The 18,439-nt window shown below is 40.6% G+C and overlaps 1 protein-coding gene across 1 annotated transcript; it reads left to right on the forward strand.

Moving 5' to 3' along the window:
• The first annotated feature begins 1,341 nt into the window (after positions 1–1,341).
• mtnr1c (melatonin receptor 1C) lies at positions 1,342–18,414 on the forward strand. Its single transcript, XM_023285722.3, has 2 exons — positions 1,342–2,280; positions 11,164–18,414. The coding sequence occupies exons 1-2, from the start codon at positions 2,076–2,078 to the stop codon at positions 12,027–12,029; spliced, it is 1,071 nt and encodes a 356-aa protein (XP_023141490.1). The 5' UTR covers positions 1,342–2,075; the 3' UTR covers positions 12,030–18,414.
• The last annotated feature ends 25 nt before the right edge of the window (positions 18,415–18,439 follow it).

Below are 18,439 nucleotides of genomic sequence, written 5' to 3' on the forward strand. Positions count from 1 at the left end.
AAAGTTAAAAAGAGAGAGAAATAGTAAGCATGCAACCCAAAAAGTCAAAACAAGCAGCTAGGATTTCAGCAATAAAGAAGCATCTAACATTAGAATACATGCTTTACACATCGAAAATTAAAGAGACTTACATTAGTGTATGTTAAACCACTTGGATAAGTTTTAGGAAATGCCATCACGGCTCTGTTTATCAGAGGACAACACTGACTCCTATTGCTCAGTTTGAACACCATGTAACTTGTGATATTATCCACAATGGAACAATTCAGGAAATCAACAAACTGTCATATTCATCCTCTTCTTTTCACAGATCATCACAGTCAGTATGCGGTCAGGAGTGAAACAGACACAGGACAAGTCTCAGCTGGTCAAACCTCCACTCACCTCACATTTATCAAACCACGCTAATCTGAAAATGCCACTTTTCATCTCCATATTGAAAGAGACAGTGCACCAGTTTCTCAAAAATGCTCTCCAGTGTGGATAAATTCAAACATACAGCTCAGGGAAAACAGAGCCTCTTGGAAAACATGACAAACATGAATGCTTAGATACACTCGGGGGCCTTTAAGCAGTAATGTCGGTTGCCAACTTTCTGTCGCCTTTAAACTTCTCTCTCACTGTGACACGTTGAAATATCACAGAAATGACATTACAGAGCAAAAATAATGCCACAGTCAGAAATACAAAACATTCAGTCTGATTATAATCCAAAATCATAGTTATGAAAGCTGCAGCACTAATGATAATGCAATGAATTCTGTGCAGCTTTATTGAAAGATTTGGATTTATAGGAGGTAAATAAATCAATTAATAATCAATAGATAATAAAATACTAGGATTTTGGCTCTTAAAAAGGTTTATCAATACTCAACACACATATGTAACCAATGTAATCTGAGCAGGAGGAAATTAAATGTCCAAAAATTCTAAATTTGAGCTTTTTTCCCCCTCATTTTAATCAAATACATACATTGTTTTGTATAATAGTGGCTTGGTGGTTGCAGCTAACATTTTCCTGCATGGAATTTGCATGTTTTCCCTGTGCATGTTAGCTTTTCTCCAGGTTCTCCAGCTTCCCACAGTCCCAAAACATGCTGAGGTTAACTGGTAGCTCTAAATCGTCCGCAGGTGTGAATGTGAGTGTGATTGTTTGCCTCTATGTAGCCCTGTGATAGACTGTTACCTGTCCAGGTGTGCCCTGCCTTCAACCTAACTCAGCAGGGACAGACTCCAGCCCCCCGTGACCCTAATGAGGACTAAGCGGTGTATAGATAATGGATGCTGGATGTACGTTTTTCTCTGTCCGCTTGGACGCATGAAGGCGCCATTTCCATGCGCACGACAGATTCTCTCTTATTGATGAAGATCAGTTGAAAAACTAAAAAAACTAGTCCACGGCTGCAGTTATACCTCGCACTTATAATAAACAGCACTACCCTTGGCACGACTTCTCTACAAACTCCACTCGGCTCACACGAGTTGTTGTTTAACGACGGTGCCACAGCAGCTATTTATAGTTCTGGAAAGCTCGCAATATATCTGTCTGATCTTTAATAAGCGCGTCGGTCTGCTCTGTTGCAGGCAGAAGTGAGCAAAGAGAAAGAAACGTGTCGTCTTGATCAATGGTCTCTGAGGCAACACGAGACTCTCAGTTGCCCCGTGCACGATCCTCGCATCCTCTCATTTCCATTACGCACAGGAGAGCGCTCACATGCCTCCTGGACGAGCTCTCCTGTCAGAATGGAGCAGCGCGTAGCAGGAGCCTCGATGACTGACGAGGAGAACGCGGAGGACGGCGGTGAATTAGGAGCTTTCCCTGTTATTATCACCACAGACATCAAATTGTGCTCCAACTCAGATGTTCCAAGTGTTCCGCTGCTCTGACTACCATGTCGTGGCTCGCGATCTCCTACTGCTCCAAAGGCGGAGGAGCGCGGTTTCGTGCCACAAGAAGTTCAAGACTCCCTCCAGGAAAGTCCATTTAAATTTTTTGCTCTGTACTTTCGACCCCTTTTTTCCCTTCAACTAAACATTGGAGTATTGCCATCATGACCGCTGCATCCTGAGGGGACATGGATTTAGAGGTGAAGGATGTGAACGCTTCGAACTGTTTGCGCAACGAGAGCGACCCCGGGCTGAGCGCGTCCTCCGCTGGAGTCTCCGCTGGAGTGTCCACTGCGCTGGCCAGCGTGCTGATCTTCACCATCGTGGTTGACATCCTGGGCAATGTGCTCGTCATCCTGTCCGTGTACAGGAACAAGAAGCTCAGGAATGCAGGTGAGACAGAACTGATCTGGACGTTGATGGGTGTGAATAAATGATGGGAATATCGGTGCAGGTGTGTGAATATTCCACATAGTAAGAAAACAGACTCTCAGACATGAGCTGGTAGAGTTATTGTTTTATTTGATGAAGATAATTGTGAAATAAAATGCTTTATTAGTCCAAATAAATGTCAAATTCTTGAAAATCAAAAGGAAAACTCCATTCTGCCTCAATGACTTCCATCATATGGGATCCTCTATCCATTCATAACTAAACTTATGTAATATAATGTGCAGTCTGTGACTCCCCTGATGGTCAGGCTGCTAACTGAAGTGAGCTGATAGAGTTTCCACAGCCTTGCTTATCTACCTTCACATCTCTTCATAAATAATAACACCCCTTTCCCCCCATCTGGCTTTATCCTTAGTTTTCTCTGTCCCAGATAAATCACTTCCCTCCTTATATCAGGACCTAGTGTCCCATGAGCAGCCAAGGTGAGAGACACTGTTGTATACCTTCTGTGTCCTTTTGCACAGCTTCAGTTTCAGCCTCATATTTTGTCCTCTTGAAGTGTTCTGACAGAGTAAAGGTGAAGAAGATATTTATTATGGGCCACCTTCTTGTCATTTTTTTTCTTTCCTTGGAAAATATAGCATCATCACTCAGCTGTCCTCTCTACGGTTCTGGCCTGCAGTTTCAAAGCTGCCGGCATTTCAAGAACTTCATTGTCATTGTGAGAGCGCGACAAAGCTGCACTTGGTGCAACCTCGGATGGTGCATTGATAGTTAAGACTTTACTCCTATATACCAAAAATACACAATAAGACAGGAATCAGATTAGAAATATAAAACACCAACTATGTAGGTGCAACGTATAAGCAATATAAGATTTAAAAAACAACCAACATTTTCATTTCTTGTCACTATTTTGGAAATGTATGTACATCGTTTCCAAAAGTATGATGTTATGAATTAAAGGTCTGAATGAAAAATGATAAATAAGGAAGGCTGTAAAAAGTGGGAAGAGCTTTCAGCCTATGAAAGGTTAGTCTGACATTCTTCTGTCTATTTTTATTTTTCATTTTCTTGCAATGTAGTTATTGGTCACAGAAATAATTCAAATAAAAGATGTCTGTCTTGTGTGTCATGGTTTAGAAAGCAAACTAGTGGTCTATCTATATTATTATACAAAATATGTAATTTTTATATTTTAAAGCATGCAGATATTCTCCAATGATTGTTAAAAAGCCAAAAATGCAGAGAGTCTTCTGTAAAAATAAGATTAAAATATGTATTTTTCATATGGGAAATGCTATAAATGTCCATTATTTTTACAATTTTGTTGACCAGCATCTAGAATATTGCCTTTTCTATATATAAAGGAATTCTTTAGTTCCTACATAAAGAATATGCTGCAGACAGCAGTAGCTGATCCAACTTATCTCATTACGATTAATTAATAGCTTTTTCAGAAACACACTCAGATCTGTTTAGATATTAATGACTGAGTACAACAGTGGCTATTGTGAAAATAATAGCTATATAGTAAAGTAAGACTATGTCATTTTTCAAAGAATAAGTAACATGTTCTGTCTCCTTCATGTGAAAAGGTGGATTGACAAACTACAAACAAGACATTTAGCCTTGGCTAGAAATCCAAACTTTTCCAACTTTTGCCAGTAACAGCTATACAACTGTTAGGGCAAAATGAACAAATTTGGCTTTGTGGATCAAAGACACGGAACAGAATTTTGTGAATACAATGAGTGTTTGTGTCTCAATCACCAGACCAGCGAGTGAGCCGAACAACTCCAGCAAAAACTGACATGTTTACTTCCCCACTAATAAATATTGCAAATTAGAGAGTAGGAAACGGCCTTATAACAAGTGAGCCAGTAAACACTGATGTTATTAAACCAGTTCTCAAAAAATCTCAAGCAAATCTGTTGCAGCAGAAAGAAAGTACGAGAAATGCTGCATCCATTTTAGCCACAGCAGCACCAGGTGACCTTGTCATTGAGCGTAACATGCTTAGCAACCTTTGAAAAATAAGGCATTTTTTATAACAGACGCAGCCTGGTCCTGGTACAGGGCGCTCCAGACTAGAAGGGGTTAATTTGATGCACCTCGATGCTTTGCAGCTTTGGCCTTATTCCTTCTCATGACACCAATAGCTTTTGCAGGCTACAAGCTAGCAAATGTTAGCAAGTCAGATGAGTCGATGTCGTTCTTGTACATCTCTAAGCAGTAAACACAGTCTCAGCTCACCCCATTGAAAAAAAAAAGATCCCTATAGAAACGTTGTTATTAGTCATGTCTATTGTGTTGAAGTTGATTTCTGTCAATGAAAAAAGCCTCAAAGAAAACAGTCATGAAAAAAGAAAAGCAAAGAATAGAGGAACAAGTCACAGGATCCTGTCATTAATAAATATATTCTGCTGCCCCACAGGGTTTATGAGATAAGAAGCAGTCATGATCGCAGGAAACATAGAAGCACATTTTGCTTTAATTACATGACCAAATCTCATGATTTCCTTATCTGAAAAGAGAAGAACATGGATGTGCTTTCAGAGAAATCTCAGAGGCCACAAGGTGCTAAGAGAAGTGCTACAAGAACTGTACATTTGATGTTGTGCCACTTTGAACTTAAGGGTGCTGCGGAACAATTAAACCCAGCAGCTCCGTGGTTAAACATAAAGTCAGGAAAGCCTCCTGCTCAGACAAAAGACTAAACTCTGCGATCACAACATAATGCTAATGAGAACATGTGAACGAGGCAGCAGGATTAGGTCAGCGAGTGTTCGGAATAATGAGCTTTTAATTACAATTTCAAATACATTACATAACACGTCCATTGTGTTCCCGTGTGCAGCCGCCAAAAGCAGTTTGGCAAGAAGTTTAGAAGCCCAGAGAATAATTTGATCTGGCTTGCAAAAGAAAAAAAAATGTGACACAGTTGACTGATCTCAAACAACAGGTTAGGAGTAAATGGCCTGTTCAGAAGTCCACCTCGCACTGGTGGACGGTAGCGATTGCACTCGTGTCACTGTTCTCCTTCTCTAATTGAAGTGACTGGCAGGTCCAGTCATACGAGAGTCCTCGCCAGTGTTGCTTAGCATGTAGAAACCTGAGACTCCTGCAGAAGCTTCCAGATTATTCTATCTTTTTTTTTTTTTTTTTTTTTACAACCGTATCCTTAAGTGACTGAAATGGTTGCTACTGTTAGCCTATCAACAATCTCCTCTCTGTTCTTAAAAGGCTATTTATAGGTTTGTGCTCACTTTGTATGAATGTTTAATTGTACCGTTTCAAACAGGAGAGCTGAAAAACAGCTGTAGAAGAAGCCATAAAAATCAGCTTCTGTGATAGATGTCTGTGCTTGTGACAGGCTAGTAGATGCACTATAATACAGCAGCGTTCTCAGGGCCCCACAGAAGGTATAACTTGAGATTTACAGGAGGTAAAAACCATATTCAGACATCCATTTCTGTTTGGCTCTGACTGCTGAAAACCTCCCATCTCCTCTCTCCATTACACATTATTCAGACTGTTGGTTTGCTTCCTCACACACAGCAGCAGGACCTTTACGCTCTGCTTCACTCCAACACACTCGCTTTGCAAGCTCCCTCCACGTATCCCTCCACCATCCATCACTTAATCCCCTCTCCCTACAAAAACAGACCCACATGCATGTGCACGAACACATTTGGTAGAGGCTGGTACATCTTCTGAGTGAAATTATATTTGTGCCCCGACATCCCGATGCATTTGAGGGAGAGGATCGGTCCTGTATGTTCCATTTTCTCAGGGTTACAGGATCTTTCAAGTGTGTAGATGTAATAGGATCTATCCAGTGAATCTTCAAAGCATGCAACATGGCACTATAGGACTGCCAGTGGGGTGTTAACACTAGAGTTTTCCCCACTGGGGTTAACCAAACTAAAAATACACTCACAAAATGCACTCATGAGAGAGAGAGAGAGAGAGAGAGAGAGAGAGAGAGAGAGAGAGAGAGAGATGGAAAGAGAGATGGAAAGAGAGATGGAAAGAGAAAGAAAGGGATGAAGGGGAGCAGATGGAGGAAAGAATGAAATCCATGTGCGCATGTCTTGTGTATTTTTGTGCCACCATGTAGAGATGTGTGGGTCACTGGGAGTGTAAAGTTCAGGATGATCTAGAATTGAGTTAAATCATGCATTAGATCTTCTCAGTCACCCTGCAGTGATCAGTAAAACCCCCCAAAACTGGGGCCTCCAGAAGAAGAAAATGGGGTTAATTGAGTTACTGTGTTTAGTGAGTCAAACCAGAATCCGATTTAAATCGACGGTGCAGATCCACGGGGAATATCACTTAACACACACCGCATTAAACATGTCTTCCCTTTCTGACAACAAAATAGTAGATCATATTTGGTTTTCTTGGGGAGGATGGATGTTATTCAGGTGTGGTATCTTACCAAACTACACCTGGAAATGTGATCTCATGTTTAAATTACAATCCAATCTCTGCTCCTGCTGGAGGAGGCTCTTTGGTAAAATTAGCACGTCGTCATCCTCCTCCTACGTTCCAGGGATTGTGCTTGACGAATGAAACCCACCAGACGCTGCTTGTGTCCTGATGGTCCAATTCCTCTCAGGGCCAGTGAGTCTTGTTTTCTCAGACATAGTGTGGAGGGGAGGGGGGGTCTGATTCGTAGATGGCCTTTGATGATGATGATGATGTTTTTGGCCGGGCTCATAGCAGGCTGCATCACCAAAAGGCAGCTCATGTCAGTTTAATGATAAACTTATGAGAAAAAATTCTCTGGCCCCTTGAACACGAGTTCATGTAGTCGTCACTCCTAATTCATCAGTGCTAATGCCCTTGCCAAAAGGTTATTCTTGCTTATTTATGATGACTGACTAAGTCGAATGTAATCTAATTTTGGGATATGCACTCGTAATAATACCGCTGCTGACATTCAGCTGGATTCGAGTGATGCCAGCCCTCCCACACGTTTTCATGAATTCATCTTTCCTTCAAAGGTGCAGCTATAAATACAGCCGGGTGAATCAAAGCGTAGTATATCACGTTTCCAGTATGAGCGGTGAGAGTGATGGGATGCAGACGGTGGGTTTGACAGAGAAACATAAGCCCTTGAGATTCTCATGTGCGCACAGCCATGGAAGTCATGAGATTGAAAACCGACTCGGCCGGCAGGCTTTTGTTTTGCCTTTTGGTTTGTTTATCTCATTCACTCGGTTCTTCATTACGTACTTATTCGTGCTCTGGCATAACTCCATTTTTTATTCCCCACATTGTTCTTTTTTTTTGTTTTTTTTCCACTGTTCAGAGCTATTCAGCCGGAATGAAGCAATGTGACATAAATATGCCTACATTGTACACACAGCCTGTTTTAGCACAGGTTTATATTATGGAAGGGAGCATGTGAGAAAAACTGGTGCCCGGTGAATGAGTCTGGTGTCAAATATCCTGTTTCACTCCCACAGAGCTGAATGGCTCTGCGATGCACCATTTTAATTTATGTTTCATTCACCAAAAAGTGTGACACACAAAAAAGGAGGAAGAGATACACTGGGGAAATTCACTGGGTGGTCGCTCGGGAGACACTTTAAAGCAAGTATCAGTTCATTTGATCCAACATTTCACTTGGTTGACAGTTTTGTGCGTGCGTACTGTCAAATCAGATAATTGCACAGCCAGGGGTGACAGAGAAGTTAAAGGCTGCATGTCAGCTGTCCCTGATGGCCTGTAACCAATCAGCATTCAGGTTAGGCTCTCTTCAACTCACACTCGATAACTAAGCTCCCTCGTGTCAGCGACTCTATTCTCGTATGCAGGTGTGAAAATATCTTTGCTGATCAGCTGTGCTGCACTGAAACAATAATCGTTTGAGGGTTTGGCTGTGATGAAGCCGAGACGATGTTGGTTAATTAAACGGGGAGGTAATGGTTTGTCCAATGTTTTAATAATGAATGCCAGCAAAACAAAGAGAGTCATCTGGCCGTTTCACAGCAATCCTCTCAGCTGGGTTTTAGCACTTACCTCATTCTCCTGACGATAAGCGAGGCAGAGGGTTCAGCCAGAGAGAGCTGTAAGGCTGGAGCTTGCCCTGTCCAGCCAGCGCTCATGATAACACTGAACCGCATGATGTCAGCGAGGAATCAAACCTCTGCACAATGACAAATGCACACAGCGAGTACTGGGAGCGTCACAAATACAATCTGACAGATTTGCCCAGTGAGCTGACTCGAGGATGAAGAACAAATGCTTTTATTTTTATCTCAGCAGGCTTGAGAGATGGCTCGTGCTGTTTTAGTAACTTGGAAATTGACTATCTCTGGACTCCCAGGTCCATGAATAAATGTGAAAATGACATCAGGTTTTCTTCTAAAATTAAAACAAAGGTCAGGAATATAAGATCGCTTGTAATAATGTTTGATGTTGTCATTATCTTCTTCAACACAACGCAGGCTGAATCAAGTTCAGGTGTATGAATTCAAATTAGACTGGTTGCTAAACAACATAGTGTAGCTGTGTTGTCCCTGGGGTGCAGGGATTATAACAGGCTTCGAATGCTGAGGATTGATGGCCAACATGTGTTTTAAATTCTCTCCCATCATATCTGCCAATCAACGCTGTTGTTTCAGCTGTTGTCTGAGTGAGCTAAAGGCTCGCGCCTCCACATTTCAGCTTCAGGAGGTGGTTTATGTTATATCAACCCCTGAATCACCCTAGTGTCTGACACTAAATGCTGTTAAAATCAGCCACATTGTATGTAATGCGATGCAGATTATTTACAGAAAACATACAGTTATATCTCAGCCAGTGATGTAATGGTAAATGAGAAACTGACTACCAGGGAATGGTCATGATAAGAAATATGCAAACATATATATTTTTTAAATTGTACAGTTTAAGTCAACTTGATATGCTCCACTACCTTGGCTATTTATTGTACAGTGAAGCGTTTTATTGCTAAAACACTGAGTTAGCTGTATTTGTTGGCAGTAAACACTGTGTTTACTTGGGCAAAATTAAAACTTTATGCTCAGTCTTGCCTAAAAACAATAACAATGACAGAATACACACTTGATCGACTCAAACCTTATGGGAAGCTAAGACTTACTTTGCGGTACACCAATTTAATTGCATTGTGGCTCCTCTGTATCTTCTATTCTTTATCTATGTTCTTATCTGACACATTACAATTCAATTTGTTGCTTTATTCTTCCCCACCCAGAGCAGCTGTGTTGTAACAATATCAGACGTCATTTTCTATAATTCATGTTTGTCTGAGGAGATCCGGTGTCACACCGAAGCCAGCTCCGATCTCAAGAGGAGAGAGGAACTTATGTCGACATAATCGGACTCTACAATCCCATGTTCTGGTTTTTATTTGCTTCATCTCTAGCGTTGTCAGTGTTTGATTGTCTGTTCCTAGTGGCGAAGAAGTTTTCAAACAAGGACAGTGTAATTTAAGCATTTTATTGGGCTGGACCTGCCAAAACCCCCATAGTTTTACCATTAATCGGTTACTTCTTTGAATGAGTTTTATGTGAGGAAATAAATTCGTGCTAGCATTTGCTAATTAGCACTACACATAATTTACAGATGAGGTCAATGGTAATGTTATTTGTTTTACAAATATCTGGACATGAATTAAAGCAATGGACAAACTAGAAGGGCACTCAGAGGGGGCAGAACATCCTCCAAAGACAATAATACGGTCTTCTGTGATTTGTGATTTTGCAACTAAACCCTAAATAAATATGTGGACATTTTTTCAAAATGAGTCAAATTAACACCAAATTTTACTGGATTCTTCCATGCTTTCCTTTCCACCAAATATCTTGACAATTGGCTTTATAGTTTTTGTGTAATCCTCCTGACTTACAAAAAACTGAAAACATAGCCTTTTGAAAGACTCTGTCCTTGGCAGAGGTAATTGTATTTTGACAGGATGATGGCACTCAAAGTGAAAACATCATCAGAGTTATCATCATTCTTTGTGTCATGATAATCCATCCAACAGTTTCACCAAAAACTATACATGTGAACAGAAGCCAGTGAGACTTAATATCTGTCTCGAATTTTAAGGTAATCCATTTGATAACTGTTGAAAAGTTTCTGTCTGGATCAAAGCAGCATCTCGTAAAACCAACAGACTACCATTAGCTTCCATAAAGACGCTACGACGAAGGCTGAAATGGTTGTAAGTTGACAAGGAGAGGAGCTGTGGCAATAAAACATTTATCTAAATCCAGGATGGTGCAGTTAAAAGTACGTTGCAGAAGCCTAATCAAAGTGAGTCACAGAGGATACCACACCTCCAGTGTATTGTAAGAAATTTTATCAGAAGTGGGAGTAATGTTTATTTTTATTAAAAGTGTAGTTTGGGTCAAGTTTGTCCATTACTGTAGTCTCTGTTTTTTCTTCAGGGAAATGCCAATGAAAATGAGCCACAGAGGACACCATACCGCTAGTTTATTCTAAGAATTTTTAAAATCAGGATTTGGAAGTAAAAAAGGAGCCCCATTTACTTTAATTAAACCTCAGTTTGGATCATGTTTATCCCATTACCATAACCTCTGTTTTACTGTCAGGAAGCCCAATGAAAATGAGCCACAGAGGGCATCATTCAAAGAAATTTCATCAGGATCAGGACTGGAAAATCGTTTCCTGTGTACTTGGATTATATACCAGATTGGGTCACATTTGCCTTGCCTTGACCTCCGTTTTGTCTCTATGAAGTCAAATCAAAATGAGCCACAGAGGGCACTATATCTCCAGTTTATCCTAAGAGATGTCATCAGGGTGAGGAAAAAAAATTGATTCTTGTATACTTCACACATCAGTTTGGGTAATGTCTGTTAACCTCTATTTTTCCTTCAGGAAACATCTTCGTGGTGAGCTTATCTGTGGCAGATCTAGTGGTGGCGCTGTACCCCTACCCTCTGGTGCTGACTGCCATCTTCCACAATGACTGGACCATGGGTGACCTGCACTGTCAGGCCAGTGGCTTTATCATGGGCCTAAGCGTCATCGGCTCCATCTTCAACATCACGGCCATTGCCATCAACCGCTACTGCTACATCTGCCACAGCCTCCACTATGACCGGCTGTACAGCCTGAGGAACACCTGCTGCTACCTGGGCCTCACCTGGCTGCTCACTGCCCTCGCCACAGTGCCCAACTTCTTCGTGGGCTCCCTGCAGTACGATCCTCGCATTTACTCCTGCACGTTCGCCCAGACCGTCAGCTCGTACTACACCATCTCGGTGGTGATAATCCACTTCCTGATCCCACTGCTGGTGGTGTCCTACTGCTACATGAGGATATGGGTGCTAGTGATACAAGTGAAACATCGGGTGAAACCGGAACAACGGACGAAACTGAAACCTAGCGACGTGAGGAATTTCCTTACTATGTTCATGGTGTTTGTGCTGTTTGCTGTGTGCTGGGCTCCACTGAACCTCATAGGCCTGGCAGTCGCTATAAACCCGGTGAAAGTGGCGCCCAACATACCCGAGTGGCTCTTTGTCACGAGCTACTTCATGGCATACTTCAACAGCTGCCTCAATGCCATCATATATGGACTGCTAAACCAAAACTTCCGCAAAGAGTACAAGACAATACTCCTCGCTCTTTGCATCCCGCGTTTGCTCCTCATGGAGACCTCCAGGTGTGCCACAGAGGGACTGAAGAGTAAGCCTTCGCCAGCCGTGACAAACAATAATGTAGCAGAGATAGATGTGTGATATCTCTGTCATGTTTTACTTGGCGAGTGGATGTTTGCCATGATTCACCCGGTGCCTTCTCAAGATGTGTTATCATGTTGTAAAGTAGGGGTGTTGTGATATACCAGTATTGATGATAAGTGTGATATTTAAAAGCTGAAATAGTGATCTCATGTTAATAATACACATATAATAATATTGTAAGTAATCCAGCACCAGTGACTATTTGGTTGACGCACAGACACAAGAACAGTATTCAGTTATGGCTACAGGATGTCTCTCCACCTCCCTACACTCGTATTTTGAGTGTAATTCATTTGCCAAAACACACAATAAAACAAAGTTAAGGATGAATTTGACTGATAGCATTGATCTTTACTCAAAATGCCTGTAGATATAGTGATATATACTGTTATTCTCATGAATTCTTTTAGCCACAATAACCGTAGAGGGGAACATTTTGTGACAGCCCTATCACAAAGATGCTTCCATGTTTGGAGAGGACACTGATGCTATCATTCTTTCAGATGCTGTTCACTCAGATTTAGAGAAAAATGTATCACCAGTACATTGTTTTCCACTGTGACTGCCTCTCTGTACTCCATTCAAAGAGAGTCCACATAACTCGTTATCAGGGAAAAAGACTGGAGCAAAACAAGTTACCATTTAGGTCACTGATGGTCATCAGCTGTGAAAAATTGCGCTCTCTACGGATCATCCTTACGCACTGTATAGCCGGTGTTTCTGGAAGGAGATCTAACTTTTCAGGCCCCATCCCAGCATGTGTGCATCATGTGCATAAGAATGACTCTCTGCCTGTTTGCACAGATTAATTCTACGTAGCAAAAATAAAGTAACTGTATTTTCTATTGCCACCATGACTTTGCACTCTTAAATGCAGCATTAATGATGGAAAAGCCCCAAGGTTTGTTGTTTCCCTTCAATGCGATCCTTAATCGAATTATACATTTAAAGTTAAGCCCTTTCATTCAATGCTTGGATCAATTACCAAAGACTTAATGCTATTAGTTGGATTTTAGTGACTGAGAGTGTTAAAACTGGGGCAGCTGCCAATTTGGAAACACATGTTAGTTTCAGTCAAAGCTATAGTGAAGTTTGACTCTCATGTTTCTTCCTCAGTGTATATCAGCGTCTCAGGCTCATTTTCTCTGGGAATGTGGGCTTATTAATTCACCATGAGGCTGTTTCACCCTTAGGCTTGTCTCCTGAGCAAGGATGCCCTTACAAAACACTGAGAAGACTGTGGAAGCTTTTGCTACAGTTTTACCTCAAGAAAAACACTCATCACAATGGGCTTTGTGTGTTAATGGAAAAATGTGTGCCTTGTTTGTCGGAAAATTGAGTTCTCATACAGTTTTTCAGCAGCCGTCCACACAAAACTGTCTTTGAACCATTTCATCTATTGTGCATACATATGTTCATTGGTATGAAAAGTTTGAAGCTCCCGGGGCCCTCTTTCAAACCCTGAATGATATGGGAATCAAAGAAAAGGGGAAGAACAGCTGATAAACAAAGCTAGCTTTCTTGTTTATTAAATGCCCGGGCGACATGATACGCATCAGGAGCCAGAGATGTAATTTCGTGATAGCGCAAGTGTGCCTGAGCACATGTCACCCAGGCTGAGATGAGCTCTGACAGCCTCCCAGCATAACTTCCACCCAGCAAACAAACTATGAGCAGTTCACCTCACAGGGAAGCTCCAAGATGTCAATGTGACACATTCTTGATATGATGCACTGTTACTGGAATGTTAAAGAGATTACACATTCTCATTGTGGAACTCAGGATTTGTGTATGTACTATTCTCAGCATATTTCACATTTACCTACAGAGCGACTGTCTGGCTCTTGTATTCTGCTGCTGCAGCTAAGCCTGGGTAGTTTGCCTGATGTTTGACTAAATTAAACCATTAGTGGGTGATCATAAATGCAAGAATAGGTATGTGGATCCGTGAGGGAGTTCAGTTCAGCACGCAACCACTCAAGCTGTCTTAGAGCGCCAGAAATGCCATCAAGTTGCACACAAAATGGCACACAACTGTTTGGTCCTGCGTCTTACAAATCAATCTCTGTGATGTGGAAGAAAGAAGCAGTCCACATGCCAGTGCAAGGTCAGCCTCAGATGAGTGGCTAAAGTGGCTCAAGGGAAAATGACAGCGTCGACTCCACCACACCAAAGAGTCACAGACTAATGGCTGGGTCATCCTTTTTCCTTCTCGTCTCACCTTCCACTCATCATTCTCTTCTTTTCCTGCTCCATTTCACCTGCATCTTTCTATCTCCTACACATATATACACACATTTATACTAGTTCATCTCAACAAATAGAGACTTTACTCCAACGGGTATACTTAAAACATTCTACTTTGTGTGTAGTGAGTGTAGAGTAAAATTAATTTTTATTTTCTTAAGTAACTGATGGAAAATGTTTAACTTTCTTGTTTAATTTTAAGTTGTTGAGATGCACTGGTGTATGCCTTCTTGTTGAGAATTAAATAAGAAGGAAGCTGACTGGTAGGCTTATTATGTAAATCACAACCAAGAAATGCGTACCTTAGCATAGAACTGGAATTTTTGTTCATTATCCAAATTTTAACCAGGAAATGCTTAGTGTAGCTTAGCTTAGCTTAGCTTACCATGGAATTTGAATTTCTGTTTATTATCCAAACTATCACCAGGAAACGCTTAGCTTAGTTTAGAATTGTTGGAGGCAACAGCAATATAAAACAGCTCTGTCGAAAGGGTTATCAGTCTTATAACCAACTACAGTATATCTCTTTTTTTTGAGCCAAAACTATTTTGACATGCTACATATTTAGCATAAAGATATGAGAGGGCTATCTATCATATAATCACTCCACAAGAAACAAATGTCAAACTATTTCTTCACTGCATCTGTAAATTTGTCCACTCTGACATAAGCAGATCGGTATTTAGGCTATGATTTAGAAACTCTTAAATGTAGCATTTTATAAAATAATCATTGATTTTTCATTGCAGACATATTGATAAAAGAGCCTGTGGCTATAGTTGATGTTACTGATTAGATGAATCCAAAGGAAAATCAACTGACTGGCTTAAATGATCCATCCATGCATCCTGTCTGTCCTGTGATTTAATATGAAGGGCAATATCCTGTGAAGACAGTTTCCTTACAGTAATGTTCAGGGACAGCATGATATACGCAGGCTGCCCTCTGCTATAAGATCCTTCATAACTCATGTCTTTATTTTGCCAGTTCCATGTATGTGTGTGGTCCTGTCTCGCCTTGACTCACATGGTCTTCATAGGTAGTTTTACAGGCCTATGGTTTCTCTGTAACACCAGCTCTATCATTTGCTTTTGCTTTGGCTGCTACTATGCATCTCAAGTAAGCGGAAAACCAAGTCACACCATATCTTACACCGTATTTTATGTCATATACATTGCAGGTATTCTTGTCATCTTCTTCTGTAAATATCTCTGAAAGCTCTGTGCAGCGCTTTATGTCACTGAGTATTTATTCCCAGAACTTGACCAAGTGGAACAAACTTGAACCTGTTTGTGGTGACGACCCTCTCCCCCCGCCATCGTTTTGTGTTTACTTGCTTATTTTTTCCCTCCTCACGTGTGCACGAGAGGCCCCCACAGACACAAATCATCTGCGGGAGATAAAGATTATACCCACAGCAGCAGAACTCTGCCACAAATGCGGTTAACGCAAAATAGGTGAGCAATGAGGCATTATACGACCGAACGCTAGCATGACATGATGGGTTTTCACCCGCTGGATGAAACTAGACGTTCCCTCTGTCTCTCTCTCTCTCTGCACAGAGGAATTTCTACAGCCCTCGCACATCATTGCATTTTACAGCAGTGGGGTCTCACTGTGGGCCTGCTGCTACAATAGCAAGTCTGGTAATGGATTTGTGCATTGAGTTTAGCGCTGCCTGTGTTCTCATGCATATAATGTGTTCCTACATGTCCCGTTGGGCTGTGGGTCACAGTACTGCCAGGAGGTTTTAGGTGTTTTGAGTCCTATAGGAAGAGAGCAAGAAATGGGGGATGATGGCAGTTATTTGCTTTTATTTATGGACTGAATCATATACACCAGGGGGGATTACAGAATAATCTCTGAATGTTTAATTATTTCTACTTGACAAAATATTCTCTTGCTCCCCATTTGTTGACAGTATCTTTACTGTTTAAGTGATGATGAACTTGGGAGAAGTTCAGTTCAACACAAATACCCCACTCACTGAAAAATACAACAATGATAAATCTGTATTTCTGATGGAATGATGTCTTCAGGGGGAAGATTTACAGCTGGGTGCTGTAGAACTAGTTTAAGGTGCTTTATTGGCAGTTTCACAGTTCAGTAGTTCACAAGGTACGTAAGAATTAAATCCCCTCAGATGGAAATTGTCCTACCCCATAAATATAACTCTGGTCTCTCAATACACTGAATTTGTATTTGAACTTTTCTTTTATCTGTGCATTTGTTGTAAAAATGTTGCACCTCAGACAGTTAATTGAATGAAATAACCTCACAGACAAATAATAGGAGGCACTGCTTTTTTTAATAGGTCATTTCAAGGCAAAAAATGACAACCCTTGGTTATTTATTATGATTTTTATTTGAAATCTTAATTTGTTGTGAAGCAAAGAGTACAATATTTGTGGAGTAAACATTTGAAAAGGGAAGTACTCAAGTAAAATGCAAATACCTCAGAGATTTGGTAAATGTACTTGCTTACTTTCCACCACTGTATCCTTCTAAGAGCAAAATACTTGCTGACATGAATGAAAGCTACTCAGAGTCTTCACCCTTGGCAGGAGTTGCACATGCAGCAAATGATAAAGCTATGAATAGCAGAGACTATTTTTGAAGCGTTTTAATTCTTCGCTCTCATTTCAAATGGAAACTTCATTTGCAGCAGCGGTTCCCTGTTAGGACACTGAATATTTTCTGAAGGACAGTTGCTGGGTCAAAAACAACAGGTGTGGACTGCAGAGCGCCTCACGCCTGACTATGGGTGACATATACAGTGCAAAAGGCTGAGAAGTCCAGACACAGCGAAGCCATGAGAAAAGTTATTACAAGGTCGAAGATCAGGATCCACGAGGAAGGACAACTTTGTACTGAACTTCCAAGGACAGACCCTGTTGACCCAATCTACGCACTGTAATTCCACTGAGAACTCAACGTTCACAAAAGCTTCCATTTTAGAACTGGTTGGTTTATTAGAATCGTTAATCCCATCATAACAAGGAGGACATGCGCTTCTAGTGACTGCTCTGTCTCTGTCTTCTGTGGTTTGTGGTCTATTCCCAAAGCGTGCAGCAATAACCCATCTTATTAATTCTTAGCTCTGCATCTGTTTCCAGAGAAAATAAAATTCCAGTATATTGGGAGGATGCAGTTTTGGTATGAAATAATTACGGATGTCCTGTTTATGAAGAAAGGTCATGGTTTATTTTATAATTATTCCTCAGTCTAATGATTGTCCAGTGACGTCTCATGGGCGTCTAGTATGTTTCTGACATCTGAGTTATCTCCAGTCACACTAAAGAGGGACTTCACATCTAAGCCTAAAGAGCAAAAATTGAAATTAGATAAAAATCCAAGACATTTTGTTCCCTACTTTTGTGTCTCGTAAATCATCTCATGGCACAACAGATTTATCCTCTGGTCCTTTAGTAGGGACTCAGTCCTTAGGTTGGGAACCACAAGGACAAAACTGAACAGATGAATACTAATAATGAACAAAACAATTTGACATTCAGTGTTAGTCATTCTCTGCAAAAGTACTTGCTTTGAAGTATATTTTGCAGATAATGCTTTAATAAGTAACTCAATAATAATAGAACAGAGAAAAAAACACATAAATTGCAATTCCATGTTAACACAATGGTATTTCTGTGATTATGTTAAATTGCAAATTATTGCAAGAAATGCAATTTAATATTTAAAAATAGCAATTCAACCTTTAAAATGCATTACTTTCATTTTATATTAATATTATTACAGTTTCGACTTGAGTAAATGATCCCAATACTTGTTACACCATTAAATGTCTCTTTTAAGGGGGATGAAACATTATTTCACACATTTTTAAAATAAAACTGACACTCACTAACACTTTTAAATGAAAAAAAAGTATCTGATTGCATGTATTTACAAAAGTATCAAATTTTCTGATGCGATTATACTGTTTGTGATGAGAAAAAGTGTTTTTGGCTGAAAATGTGACATAAATATAATAGAAAAAATGATGTATGTCAGAATGTGGTGTTGGGGATTGATGGCAGGTTTGCTCCAGATTCAAGGTGAAGATAAACATTGTTTGAAACAAAGAGCACATGAGATGAATAAATCCAACTGACAGTTTTATTGCACAGTTGAACACTGAGGATGATCGCTGCTGACTG

This window comes from Amphiprion ocellaris, chromosome 13 (genome assembly GCF_022539595.1).
Source record: "Amphiprion ocellaris isolate individual 3 ecotype Okinawa chromosome 13, ASM2253959v1, whole genome shotgun sequence".
Lineage (NCBI taxonomy): Eukaryota > Metazoa > Chordata > Actinopteri > Pomacentridae > Amphiprion > Amphiprion ocellaris.